Genomic DNA, 14,811 nt, shown 5'->3' with positions numbered 1-14,811 from the left:
ATAGAGTTCACTAAAATCACCAAGCACCAGCACTTGTCGGCACCAGAAGATATGGAGTGAATCATATGCTCCTCCATACCTGGGAGTACTAGGTATTTTCTGAACTCCCAATATATAAATGGAAGGAAAATAGGTCTGTGTTGCTGGGGCGGAAGATAATAAAGCAAATCTTTTGTTTTACCCTGCCTGAGCACAGCACTGGTTTCATTTACTAAATACAGTTAGGCAGGTAAGGTTAATTTATTGTGGATGGGACATTCCCTGTACCTTCTACAATAAAGGACCTTCCTGTTTGCATTTTATTTATACTTTTGGGGTTAGTTCTGAGTTATTGTATCTATAACTATAATTCCTAATTTATTTTGAAAACATTAGGGAAGGTTGAGAACCAATGTCAGATTGTTACTGCTGTCTGTGGCCCTGTTAGGGAGATTCACCCTTTCTAAATATCCTGGTAAAAATGTTACCGTTGTCACAGGAAACCAAAAACTGATTAGGAGGATCCAAACAGTGTACTGGATGCTTGGAGGGGAAGGCTGGGTTTGTTTAGGTAAGTGTGGTGGGAAGGAGTGAGGTACTTTCTTTAACCTATACTTATCTTTTATATGTACCTAAAATATTATGGGAAGTTTGTTTTTAAAATCACTCTGATGACTATTAAAAAGCTCTCCCTGCAAAGTGTTAATATTTACCTATAAGCCCAAGGCAACAACTCCTGGGCCGGCTCTAGGGCCTACATTTTGTGTATTGGTGGTGAAACAGGTAAGAATTGATTCTTTGTTTAAACCAGCTACAGTCAATTTGGAATATAGATTCCTTTTAGCGTCCAAAAGTGTGTATTTACCCAATGTATTTGTTTATTATGACTTTTTTATTGCCCATTTTCAAGTCCTGAAGGTAGAGATGGAAATTATTTTGGAACATTTCCTCAGCTCTTGCTCTAATTACAAGACTAAAATCTTTATTTGCCATCTTGTGGTGACAATGGTCAGGAGGACAAATGGAGGGGTGAATCTACAGACAGCAATGACTTGACAGAGCATATAACTCTTCAAGCATTTGCTTTTACCTACACGTTATTTGCTAATTTGCCTTATAGGGGTGGGGGTTTGACTTATAGGGGCTGCGTAATATGTTGGTGCTAAATAAATCCTGTTTAATAATAATAATAATCATCATCATAAGTGATATAATTTTCCGTGGCATGCAGTAAGGAATGTGTGTCAGGGCAGCCTCACACTAGGTGAGGTGAGTAGAGCGCGGCCGGTAGGTGGCGCCTCACACAGTCACCTTTGCATCCCTTGACAGACGGTTCCATGCCTGTGACGTCAGGATGCTGCTGGCAGGGGGTGCAGGGAGAACAAGGCGAAGAGCCTGCCCCCTCCACCTCCCCTTCACTGTGCGGGACACACCAGGGGCAGGTCTGCCACTCTGAGGAAACGCTGCTCCAACTTTTCTGCTTTCCCCTGGACTCTGCAAGGATGCTAATACTGGGACAGCGGCAGACTGCAGGGACATTGTAAAGTCCCATTGTAGAGTTGCTGGGGTGGAGTGGCACAGGCTGGCCATATAACACGACTGTAAAGGTAGACGGGATAGCAGTAGGTAAAGCCCAGGCTGTAGGCTGACAAAGAGCTCTTTGTACAGGAGGAGAAGCAGCGGGCGGCTCGGGGGCTGCCAGGCTGCCCCTTCTCTCTACAACATTCATCTCACCCCAAATTACAGCGAATCGCTGCACCGTCTGAGGAAGTTTGGATGCTGAAAGAAATCTACATCTGATAGCATGCGATCTGTCGGGATGTCCAGGAGTCGGGCTGAGGGTATACGAGGTGTCATGCTGGCACTGCTGGCGGTGCCCATTCTGCTGCCCCTTCATGCTACAGGTAAGGAGCACATGTGGCCGCCTTTCCCTATAGGTCCCATATACATCCCCTGCACTCTTGTGAATGAGATTCGCCCCCTTTGGTACCCCAGTGGGGGATCCACATTGAATGTGATGGAGGGGTAACATCTGGGTTGTGCTCTATAGATCCCCATACAGCTGCAGGATCCCTGAGCACTTCTCATGGCTGGGAGAGGTGATGTGATGGTTGGTTGGAGCTGCTAACTTCCATGAGTGTCCTGATCACTTCTCTCTCCTTATATCCAGCTATACACATGTAACATTTCACATCAATTCATCAAGCACATTGTATCCATCACAAACTGAACAAATATTTACACGAGATTGTTGGGCAGAATGCTAAACTGATTGGGAAAATGTTTTTAATTGTTTGAACATTGTAGTGAAAACCACTTTTTGTATTGGATATAATAGGGAAACTGATTGTAATATGATCCTATAGCAATGAGTGGATGGTATATCACATGCATGAATTCATTTGTGAGGATCTCTTTACATCAATTGTTATATTGATCCAAAGAAGTATAGAAAGTTGCATAGTATAAGCTTAGGAGCTTTGTTGGTTGTAGGTCTGTAGGCGACATCCAGAAATGTACTCTGGTTTTGGTAATATAATGATATTAATGTTTTAAAGTACAACTCCAGCCAAAAATCTTCTCTTTGTTTTGTATAGGGTAAAGGAGGGTGAAACCCTCCCCCCCCCATGGCATTGACTGTTGTCTGTGCCCACTTTAACCAGGACAGGAAGTGAAAGAAAATCTCCAATATTGCCAAAATGTCTGCTCCTTCCTGTCCTAGTGACCCCAACTTTTCTTTGAGTGGTCACCGGACACAAAGTGAGTGGACCGTCCCCGGTACAATCACAGACAGTAAACCTAACTGAGGTTCTGATCCTTCCACACTTTATCCAGAATAAAGTTTTGCTGGAGTTGTGCATTGAGAGTCCATGTAATGTAAATAGTTGATTCTTTGTTAGATCAAGCTGCAGTGAATCTGATCATCAGTTTGCATTGAGAAGTGATAGCCATTGTCTTTGTATATGTCTTACGCCTCCAGAGATGAATATGATGCACTCTGTTAATATGTAATGGTTCTCTGGTGTGCAGCATTGTAGAGTCTGAAGTGCTGGGAAAATATTGTTACAGATAAGCCCAGAGACATCCAACAAGCTTGTAGGACTATTGAAGATAGTGATAATCTTATCAGTAATGCCCTATCTGTCCCTCACATTCTCCACCATTGCATTGGATTACTGGTTAGTATGGAGGAGTGATGTGCAAACCAAACAGACCCCCTGCTGATTTCTACATGCATATACTGTTGTGTAAGAGCACATATACATACAACCCAGCCTCTGTTTACCATTTTGTTCCTTGGTGGGTCAAACTGATGTCACTCCTTTGAGCTATTTCATGTATTGGATTGTTATTTGGTGTCCTCCCCTTTCCATCCCACTGACCTGGGAATTCAAACATTTGAAAAGTGCATGGGGAGTTGTGATCATAGCTCAGGGGAGTAGAAGTGATGTTGTATATTGGAGTGGACATGTTAATCAAATGCATGTTTTGAAAGGACTTTTCTTCTCCTGGTCAGGCTCTAATCCATTTAGCTCTCCCCAGGAGGTGACAGATGCTTAGATTGTGCACTTCCTGTTGCTCAGCTGCAGGGTCCTGTGGCTTTCAGCCTTTACCATTTGTTGCCTTACCTGGAGTTGGGGGAGGGCGACAGAGAAAGGCCCTGCTGCCTCTTGTGTGATGTGGGACATTCGATCTGAGTTTTGTGGACAGCTTTCTTTATCCTCTTTGATTTACATTGACCTCTCCTGAGAGTGCAGGTCACAATTATATTTTAAAAGCAATAAAAAAGTCTTGTGGTTTCTGCACGGTTTAAATATTAGCCGCCAATGATCAGCCTACATATTTAAGAGGTTTTTGTGCATACAAAGTAAAAAAAATATTTAATTGCTCATGTATATACAGTAGATCTTTAGGGATTTTCCAGACAAAGGCCAAAACCAATTGCAAATACATTCCAGGTGTGCAGAAAGTAAGCAGTCTTCAGAAAGCTTCTCAGAAGTTGATACACCATCTGCCTGATACATTTGTTTTGTTTTAGGTCACTATTAGTTATTGTGAACTAAAATCTGTATTATACAGCACTGACTTAACTTTAGTTAAGTCAGTACTGTATAATAAAGTTAACTTTATAGGAGAACGGATTTATTGATGATTCTGTTATATGTATATGTCTGAGTATTGGGTCAGTTCTTTGACTGAGTACATTTTTTCTAGATCATTCATTGAATTATCTATTTATCTGTTGTATAGGCTGTAGGTCTATCCACACAACCAGGACCCCTTCTGCCCTTTAGTTTCCTTTAACAGGCGGAGGCCCTACAATTGCTCAGCACCTATTTTGTGTGACTACACTGTCTGCCTCCTTTTGTTGACAAACGCTTTCCATTGTAATGCAGGTAATCCAGGTGCTGGGAAATGTAGTCTGAAATCTTCTGTTTCTTCTACTTTGGGTGTCACATGGACATAATTTATTGACCCACTCACTGATTGTATTTAGTGGAAATGGCTGTAATGTAATGTGCAAGCATATTTGACCCATTTAAAAAGGTATTTTGTGTACCTATAATACTCAAATGGTTCTTGTCAATGGTGGACCTCAGCATTGTGCATTGGACAGCAAGAGTGGTTTAAGGATTGATTGGTTTATCATTCCACATCTTTGTATTATCCATGCAAATATACACTGGCAAAAAGATTTGGTTTATATATTTGCATATTTATGATAGTCACAGATTTAATAAAAGACGATAAAAGAAAAGAAGAAATATACAGACTGTAAACTATTGACTACGACTGAAAGTCATGAATGGTGGCACACAACTGTCCTGCTTGCTTCCTTTAATAAAGGGAATGTCTTTGGATTTACACACTGTGATGGCTCTTTTGTGTAATTTGCTTTAGGTGACCTCACTTTTAAGATATTTATTGCTTAGCTTTCAGGATAAAGTCACTCCAGAGATCTTTATCACTGTGTGGAAGAAACACATTTTTCCCTTTATATGTGAGTTCTGTTCTACTCCAGCTTTTTGTTATATTTATATTTTGCTTTGAAATCCACTTAACTTATCTTAAAATGACTTTGTGAAGCTGGTCAACATTCGTCAGCATTCATCTTTCAGTAACTAAATTAATAAGTGCAGAATGGTGTGTCATTTCTGTGTTTTCCTGTAACTTTTATCTCTATTTATTTACAAATAGTGCAGAAAACATACTTACATAATTCTTTATTTGATTAGCTTATCCATGAATTAAGCAGACTGCTTTGGGCCAACCAATATTTTCTGGCTTTAAGGGGCCCTGGTTGTAACAGATTTACCATGCATGGAAATAGCCAAAACTGTCAGTTATATTTGTTGTTAAACAGTTTTACATTTGTGGCACATCCTACCAGCAGTGGCTCATACACAAGCTAAGATTTCTTGCCTAGAGATAATCTTTTCATGTATGACCACTTTTCATTTGATTCTTAGTAGGATATGTATGTTAGCTGTAGCCATATGACATGAAAAAAGTTATCACAGATAATAAAAAGACCTATGACCTGCTTTAGATGCTAATCTGATAAGTTACAGGCTTCTGCACTTCAGCATGTCCTATTTTACCATAAACTAAATTATATGGTGCAGTATGTGCATGGTGATATGCACACTTATCATTCCTCAAAATATGTATCATATACTTGTTTTGAAGATTATCCACCATTTAACGCAGTTCATATCACTTATTGGCCAGACAGGACAACACTGTTTGACAATATGCTCATTATCCTCACTATACATTTTACATAAACCAGAAAGCTGGATTAGGAGACTTTTGTTCTTTTTTTAATCCATCTACTAAGTATGAGTTCATGCATATTGTAAAAGCAGGAAGTTCAACATATCTCTTTCATGTTAGGCTGCTATGCATGCAGTAATTTGGTTGGCCAGAATAGATTGATTACAGATCACTTCATGCATATACCCAGAAGTAGAATAAGGGCATACGACTGACCATAAGACCTTTAATTAACTGTGGTAGGATTAACAAATCTGCCTGTGATTATTACAGGCAGCAACTAAGCTTGTTTATGTGATACAGGAGGCATTTCCGTATATATGCAGGGAAATGACTGACCTCCCGGTTGTATGGTAAATGTGGATGCTCCTACATCGAGCACTAAGATTTTAATTAAATATTGGGGGCATCTCTATAGGTGATAATAGGCACATAACCAAGATCCTCTCGGACCTTCATTTTAACCTATCTGTGCAGCCATTATTATTTTGACTGTCAATACAAAAGCATCTGTACATGTGATCCCTCATGTAGTCCTTTTACAGTTCTGCATGCTAATGTACTGAACTGGGGGTTTTGTAGGATAAAACAAAGACTAGAACATTGTACTTGCTTGTAAATGTCAAGTGACTGATGTGTGGAGGTAGGGCAGTAAACAACTGGAAGACAGTAGGGGAGCATTAATCACATTAACTAATGCTTAACTGTTTGCAGGAAACCTTCTGTTCTGTTACCCATTGGTATGTGTTAATCATCATGTCATTTGTATGGAAATGGATTTCATTACTAATGACAAAACTGCTAGCCTTTTCACTGGCAAAGAGAAAAGGAATGAGTTCCTGTTTCAGTACACTGTTGATTGTTGGCTAATAACGAGTGACTGTGAAAACAAATATGTGTTTGAGCACCTTTAGCTGGGCCATACATGATACATAGGATCAAGAGGTCACCAGAGATGACTTCTAATAGGATATGAATGTGTTGATCTTTAGCAGTTCTGTCCTTTCATAGTAAAGGAAACATCTTTGAGATATGAGTTGTCTCTCAGGGACCAACCATCCAAGGAGCAAAGGAATACCCTTTGCAGATTTGTATTTTTCTTACTACATGTAAGTGTATAACTATCCCGCAGGAAATAGTAAAGTAATAAGACATTTGATGGTCTAAACTGAACTTTTTTCTTTGTGATTGCTGATTTTTCAGATATGATTGTGCAGAAATATTTCTACAAACTACTTTTGTTTTTGATTGCTTACTGGTTATAAGCTCTCTGAAACTCTAAGTTGTAGACTTGTATACTATTGTATGTAGTTGTATACTATTTCTCTAGTCTTTGTACACCAACATGTAGATGCCATGTATATGTATTGGTGAGTGAGTGCTGTGAAGCATGTCTTTTAGAGAGTACTTCTAGTTTAAATTGATAACTGGGTTGTATGTCAACTGTTTTATAACTTCAGGGGTCTGGATCATAGTTCATTGCTCCCTGTGTCCCAGTAGACCAGAGAACAGACTAGACATTTCAAGTTGTTTATCCCCTTTGGAGTTGTTACTCAATAAAGGAAGTTGTTATTAGGCTAAGTATGTCTGAGGGTTATGCAGGGCTCAAGGCTTTCAGTCAAGCAGTTAAATCTTTTTAAAGAAATACAACAGTGAGGAATTAGCACACTGAAAGAAGATGCGTTGTTTGTCAGTCTCAGACCTTTCTCTTATTTAGCCCATTTTCGGATTATTTCAGTGTAAGTGGGAGAACAAAAGACAATGCATACAAAATAGTCCACCCCCCACAGTTTTCCATTAAGCACTAAAATGTTTGAAGTCAGACCTGGGCAAGTCAAGTGTTTTTATCTTGCACTGATCCAGTTCATTGGGCTTTGTGTAAAGAGTTAATATTACAAGTCTGCAGTTTTTTTTTTATTTTAAATCATAATAACCTTTGTTGACTGATTATAGTTGACAAAAGCAAAACAATGTTGACAAAGCTAAATAATGTTCAATATGCATCAAAAAAGTTCCCAAAAACATAAAACTCCCTTTTTTATAAAGCCACATCACAAGTGCAAAACCTTTTTCTTGCCAGAAGAGAACCCTTGCTTTCTATGTAGTAACAGAGGTCTCGCTGCAAACGTTTGGCATTAATCCTCCTGAGTCAGACCTATTGCTATGCAATTTAAAAAAGCTTATTCCTCCCCCCATTGAGAAAAAGAGGATGTTTCAGACCTCTGCAGTTCGACCACTGCTTCCATACATTAAGGTCCTTTTGTATTAACTGCATGCTGCCAAGGGACAGACTTTTCTGCCTAGATTGTAGCTACTTTCTAAAGAAACTGAACTCTAAGACTGCTTTTATTTTGTTTTGTTGTGCTTAAAATGTATTTCACTCACTAAAACTGAACGTTCCATCATGATGAGTGATGAAGAGTCCTGCAGATTCATAGGAAGTATAATCGAACATTCCTTTTTAGTTTAATTTGGGTAATCAGAAACTCCACAAATTTTTCCCCCTTCCAAGGACACTGCCATCTTCATCATTCTTTTCTTCCTTGATACAATCTTCGGCCCTCTTGATGGGCCAAGACAGAATAACGTAACTCCTGCGCAGGGGTTCCAGTTCTTTCAGTTTAGGCATGCACACGGGGAAGCAAGGATCCTGGCAACCTGGCATTGCATGCACAGCTCTTTTTTCATATACTTATTGCATAAGGGACATCACCTGTTGCTTTCTGCAATAAAGCGCTGCCTGATGCTAAATCTTTAAAGTAGAACCAATTTTAATTACAGTATCTGGCTCAACTGTTGTAACTGCATTAAAAACACCAGTATGCAGTCTGTCTGGTTACTGTAGTTCATAATTTTATTTATTTAATTTTAGATGCATAAGTTAGATACTCAGTTATTCTTATGGTAACATTGATATAGTCTAGTCTCATTTAAATATTTGGTGATTTGACATAACTCAGCTTATTACAAATGTCTGCAGTAGAACATGCAGGTGGAATATCTTTTAACCCTTACTAACCTGTTTGTTGGAGTTACTGATTCACTAATGTGTCAGCTCTGAAATTTTTTATAAAGGTGTTTGAATATAGTTGGAACAATCTCAACAATGCACTTTGTAAGGCTACGTACACGCGTGGAATAATTGTTGTTGGAAACAAACGATTGGCGACCAATCAGACGATATTCTTTAACAAAAATAAGTGAAGGACGGCTGGCCAGCGACGTCGACGAACGAGGAAAGTAGCAGGAAATGAACGATCGTCCCGGCAGATCTGATTGGGCGACGATCGTTCGCAATCAATTGTGTTTACGGTCGTTCAGTGATCGTGGATGGTTCTGCAGTACACTTTCCCTAGTACACATCACTACCAGCATCGTTCAAACATTCGTATCTAGTGTGTGTACATTATTGGTGGATTATATTTGAACGTTCCAAAAATTCTTGCATAATCATTAATCGTTTGTCAATCGTTTGTTTTGCAACTACAATTATTGCATATGTGTACGTAGCCCTAATGATTATGTATATATCCCTCTTGTCTGTTAGATATATTGGGAGTAGTCTGAGGTAGGTCTGTTTCGATTCTGACAGGTATTTTTTAAATTACTACCTTAACCCTTTTTTATTTGCACACATGCTAAAATGTAATAAAACTTTTTGGGCTTAAAATGTATTTAAAACCTTATAAACACTACACTTTCTAAAAAACATTGACTAAAATGCTGATATTAGGACTTTTAATGTCACACAGTATTTGTGTTGATGTTTATCATACCCAAATTTTCAACACAAAATGGACTTCAATTGATTTATTGCACACAAATACAATATAATCACCAATGATTTGTAAAATTTTAGATGAGGTTGATTTGAGTAAATAGATACAAAACATGTTAGGCCTAAAAATTCAGTCCAGAAAACAGCAAGAAACTAAAATACCGAAAATTGTCAATAGACATTTTAGAAGACTTTTAGCTCATCCAGAGGAAAGAGAGAGCTGTGAGTGCAGTTTTGTTTGTTGAACATTTGCATCTATTTTATCTTCTTTGTATCATACACATCATTGTTATGCTATTATCATGGTAATGTAACCTGAGGAGCAACACTGCTCTTATCTCAAGGAAACAATAAACCATTAGGTGAACAATCCCTAAATTTTCAGTAGACCAAGAGGAACAGCCTAGTCTGGAGACTGTGAGATACTCCAAAGACTTGATGGGTTTCTCTAAATAACATGCTATTATATGTTAATATAGTGCATGTCTGCCCAATACAAGGAAGGTTAAGGTGTGTACACACTTCCAATTTTTATCGTTCAAAACGAACGACGAACGAACGACGAACGATCGATTGGGCAAACATCGTTCGTAAAAAAAGTAACCAACGACGCCGACGAACGAGGAAAGTCGTTGGAAACGAACGACCGGACCGGCGGATCGGATGGGACGACGATCGTTGAACATCGTTCGTGTGTACGATCGTTCGTTGATCGTCCATGGTCTGAGCATGCGTAATGAACGAACGTTCGTTCACTTTCCTGTGGTGCACATAGTTCCTCTATCGCTCAAACGATCGTATCTTTTGTGTGTACAATATCTACGAACGCTCGTGTCGTTATCTCTATGTGCAGGATCGGTGCTATACGATCGTTCGTAGATATCGTGCAGGATCGTTCGTCGTTCGTTTTCCAACGATAATAATTGGAAGTGTGTACGTAGCTTTAGAGGGGGATGAAGGATCTCTATTTATCCACCTACAGAAAAGAAGATTGATGGCAATTGTAAAAAAAAATCTTACACTTTCTTAGTTGGATAAATTAATGTTATTAATATTTTGTAAAAAAAAAAAAAACAATCACACTTTCACACAAGCCTGTGAATATATTAGTCATAGCTTTACTAAAAAAAAAAAGAAAAACACAATAGGCAATTGGTATTGATTTACCAACTTATAACAGTGCTGTAGGGTTTAGAGTGGAATGCTAGTCTAGTTATCCGTTTATATGAGGTCAGTCACTGGTTGAAAGGGGAAGCAAAGAGAGTGTCTTGGGTTTCAGAGAAAAGGTTCAGAAGCGATCAGCTATCTTGTAAAATGGAAGCTGGCTTTTAAACTAAGCAATAAACTGAAAAGTGCAGTGCAAAATGATACCTCTTTCCACTTAAATCACCAAATAATTCAAGCCTTGGAAAAGTAGTTAATTTACTCTGAGTTCATGTGGTCTGGCAGTGATAGCACCAGTGCTTAGGTATCTTTGTTTAACAGACAAATACTAGTTGTAGAACTACTAAGATCTAAAACCTCTTTGTGCATGTCTCATTTATACATTTTTTTATATATATTTATGATTGCAGAGCTGCATTTTCGTTTTATGGCTTAGAGACCGTTTTTTACTTGCTAGGTTTTTTTTGCCTTCACTTTCAATTGTGATATTGGCTATCAGTGTAATTAGAGAGATTGAATCTACCTATTAGGGTTAATTTCCCCCTATCACTGCCTTTAGATGCACTTAAAGTAGAGAAGCCTTTAGTGGATTTGTGGATCTTTAGTGGATCTTCTTTTACTTGGTATAATCATTGCACACATTTGCAGATACTCTATTACGTTTTTCTCCATACAGTCTATAATTTGGAATATTAGACCACCCAGTCTAGTGAGTGCCAGTTAAAGGATATTATAATTTTCTGGATAAAAATAAGTATGTAGAAAGCTGAAGTACATTTTGGATTTGGTTAAAATATGATGAGTCTTTCTTGCAACAGGATTTTCTTAAAGTTCATCTGCGGCCAAAAATGACTGATATATCTGGCAGCCTCCAAGCGTCTGTATGTGACTGGAATACAAATGAGACAAATCCTGCTATTAGTCTGTTACCTGCATTAGTAGAAAACAAGATGCATTATCCAAGTGTTCACTGGGTAAGTAGCTGTGAGTGACAAAATATACAATCTCTTGCTATATAGTAGGATGGGAAATATCACCTGTGGTAACTCTAGCTCGGAAATGAAATGACACATTATAAAACAAGCACTGCCCAAGAGGATTGTTTTTCTTGGAACGAAGTATAGCATTGCTTTAAAAAGTAGCCATCTGCTAATATAGATTAGGAGAATTGGGTAATGCACAGGTATATATGTGTAGAAACTATTTTAAGTTGTAGCGCCTACAAATTACATGTAAAAACATTTTTTAGCATTCTTTGAACTGGTCAATTGTGATTCCTATAGATAATGCAGTATGAAAGTATTGGGTTAGTATGGGCAAATTCACTTAGGAAGAAAAATTAACATTTGCTCTAGGTGCCCATGTCAAGAATCTCCCTGACTAGGATCACAAATATGTTATACTTTAACATTAGCACCTAACTATTCTCTCATCCTATTCCTATCAAGCAACTGGCTTTCTTATGTAACCTTTGGCTTCAGGAAACATAAGAAATAAAGTAGAATGAGGCCCATGATAGACATATGAATCCTAATGCTACCATTGCTTTGAAAAATGCTAATCTGGTGTTAAGTGTTAATCAAGTCAGCCAATATTTTGAGTTTTTTCTTTGTTTACCTGGAAATATTAGATTTTGTTTATTATATAATATAATATTGTATTTACTAACTGTGCATATAGAAAAGTCTATTCAAAACAGTGATACACTTAATTATGTCTAAATTAAATGCAATATAAAAGTAAGAGAAATTGACACCTTTTATGAGGCTGAAATTGCAACCCCCAATGCAAGGACACCCGAAGACCTTAGATTCATTGGTTATTTAACACTGTGCAATTCATTTAATTCTTGCCAAATGCTTGCAAAAGCTATTTGTTCTCCCCAAGGCTTGTATGCTGGCAATCTAATAAATACGCCATCAGATTTTCCTCAAAACCACTTGTGGTATATAAATATATGTTTATATATAGTGGTATTAAGAGGATCCTTAGCAGGGCTACCATATTAGGCAGCAGAGAGAATGAATCAGCTGTTGGGTATCTCAAGGTTATGAAATAATTTGTATAAAGGCAATCCTCATTAAACTATTGTGCCAGGGCCTAGCTAATGTGGGCTGCTACTTCCCCATAAAAATGAGTTGTGTTGTTTTCTGCCCGTAAGTCACCTAATGAAAATATAGATTGCACACACATGAGGACATCAGTAGTGAAATTGTACAGAGTCAGTGGGGCTGAAATGAAGCATACTATGGTATCATAACCAGATCCTTTGCTTCATTTGGAATATTTCCTTTTAACAGGTCCTTTGGGTCAATGCACCAAAATTGCTTCATCCTACTTTATTTCAGTTGCTGTGGGTCTTCTGGAAATGTTGGGTGCCTGATTGCATCTACTGGTCTTCACTACAGGACACAGCAGTGGGGTTGTGGTTGTAGCCACATTGTGCAGTGGGGGACACAGACATCCAAGATTGTCCAATCTAATAAATGCTGAACAGTCTGCAGCAGTAGAAAAGAAGGGAGTTCTAAGGAACCTAAGATAGTCACTTTGTATTAACAGGAGTGGCTGGCTACAAGCACATTCTTATACTATTTAAATGCATTGATTACATAGGTGTATTTCCTAAAAACATTGAAACAAGATAATCATACTGAAATGAAATAAACATATATATGTATACATCAATTATTAACATGTGCTATGATATATCAAACATGCAATATATTATATTTTCAGTTAATGCAGAACTTCAAACTTGCATTAGGTATATTAATAAAAATGGGCTATGGTAGGTGATCATATTCTGTATGTCTCCTTATTACTCCTAGACTCAACATCCTCCCCCCCTTTTCTGCAAGTAAAGCAATCATTATTATAGCGTGCCGCTGGCTCTGTGAATAATGTAGCCTACAATGTAACCAGTGTTACCACCAGTTCCCTTGGACTTAAGAGACCTGTCATGGTGTCATTTACCATAATGTGTAATGAGGCAATAATTTCTCCCTAAATAAGCTATTTGATGCCAGAGTTGGTATTCAATTTAAATAGTTGTTACTTATTCCAAATCTATTTGTTCCTAATATGACACAGTGACTACATTAGCTGTAACCATCTGCCCAGGAATTTTCCAATATGTCACCTTCAATGTACAAATTTAGCACCCATCACTAATCATTCTGTTCTGGTGAGCTTCTTGGTTTGAATTTAAATCCACTCAAATTTCTGCAGCCTGGGATCAAATAAAGTCAGCTAGAGTAATTGTAATGCAATACAGATCCAAGCTGTTAGACATAGGGTTTTGGCTGACATAAAATATGGAGTATCACACTGTTTTATAATCCACAATGTGATTGAAGCATCTCCTTTAAACAATTCAGCATTCAGTCTTAAAATGTTTTGAATTTCGGCATTAGTGCACAAAAATTAGGATTCCTACAGACTGCAATGTTTTACTTCCATACTGAGAAAAGAGTATTGAACACCATCTGCCACTATACTTGATTTGTAGATTTTGAGACTGAAGAATTCTAAGTTAATGAAATTTTTTTATGCAATATTACTTAATATGAATCTTTATATGCAATACAGTAGTAGTACAATAGTTAAAGTAAAACAAAACTTTTAAAAGAGGTTCTAAAAAAAACTTTCCTGCCTGTTTACACATTTTCCAAGTACACTAATCTCCCCTTTACCCTATTTACATTTTCACTCGTCTTCTTCTGGGTTCGGGTCTTTGGTTGTCTTAATTGACTAGGCCAGAGTGGCGTAGCTCCTGCTCGGAATAATAATGTAGAGGAGAGTTCTTAGCTCATTGTATTTCCAGTGCTTTATTAGTTCCTGGGGACAAAATAGGGAGTGATAGAGAAGCAATGGGAAGCTATGTATGGATAAAGCAAAGGTTCAGAGGTTTAGAACTGTGTTCATCATGTTGTGACCACACAGATAACACAATAATATAAACATTTTGGGCAAAGAGTACCCTTCCCACTACTTGCCTCCCACCCCTTAAGGCCTACCTAAACTCAGAATTTTTACTTTACATAAAAGGGTAGAGAACCTACGTCACACATCCAGGGAGGCTCTTGGCTGCTCCTTCTGTGCATGCCCGAACA

At 38.0% G+C, this 14,811-nt stretch overlaps 1 protein-coding gene across 1 annotated transcript in view; it reads left to right on the top strand.

The window, feature by feature from the left end:
- Window positions 1-1,417: 1,417 nt before the first annotated feature.
- ROR2 (receptor tyrosine kinase like orphan receptor 2) overlaps window positions 1,418-14,811 on the top strand; it is a 79,201-nt gene continuing 65,807 nt past the window's right edge. The window contains exon 1 of the mRNA XM_072415051.1: window positions 1,418-1,883. Coding sequence (XP_072271152.1) covers window positions 1,784-1,883 — 100 coding nt within the window. The 5' untranslated portion in view covers window positions 1,418-1,783. The remainder of the gene's footprint in view (window positions 1,884-14,811) is intronic.

This window comes from Pyxicephalus adspersus, chromosome 6, assembly GCF_032062135.1.
Source record: "Pyxicephalus adspersus chromosome 6, UCB_Pads_2.0, whole genome shotgun sequence".
In the NCBI taxonomy this organism is placed as follows: Eukaryota; Metazoa; Chordata; class Amphibia; order Anura; family Pyxicephalidae; genus Pyxicephalus; species Pyxicephalus adspersus.
This window is presented reverse-complemented; position numbering and strand designations above follow the sequence as displayed.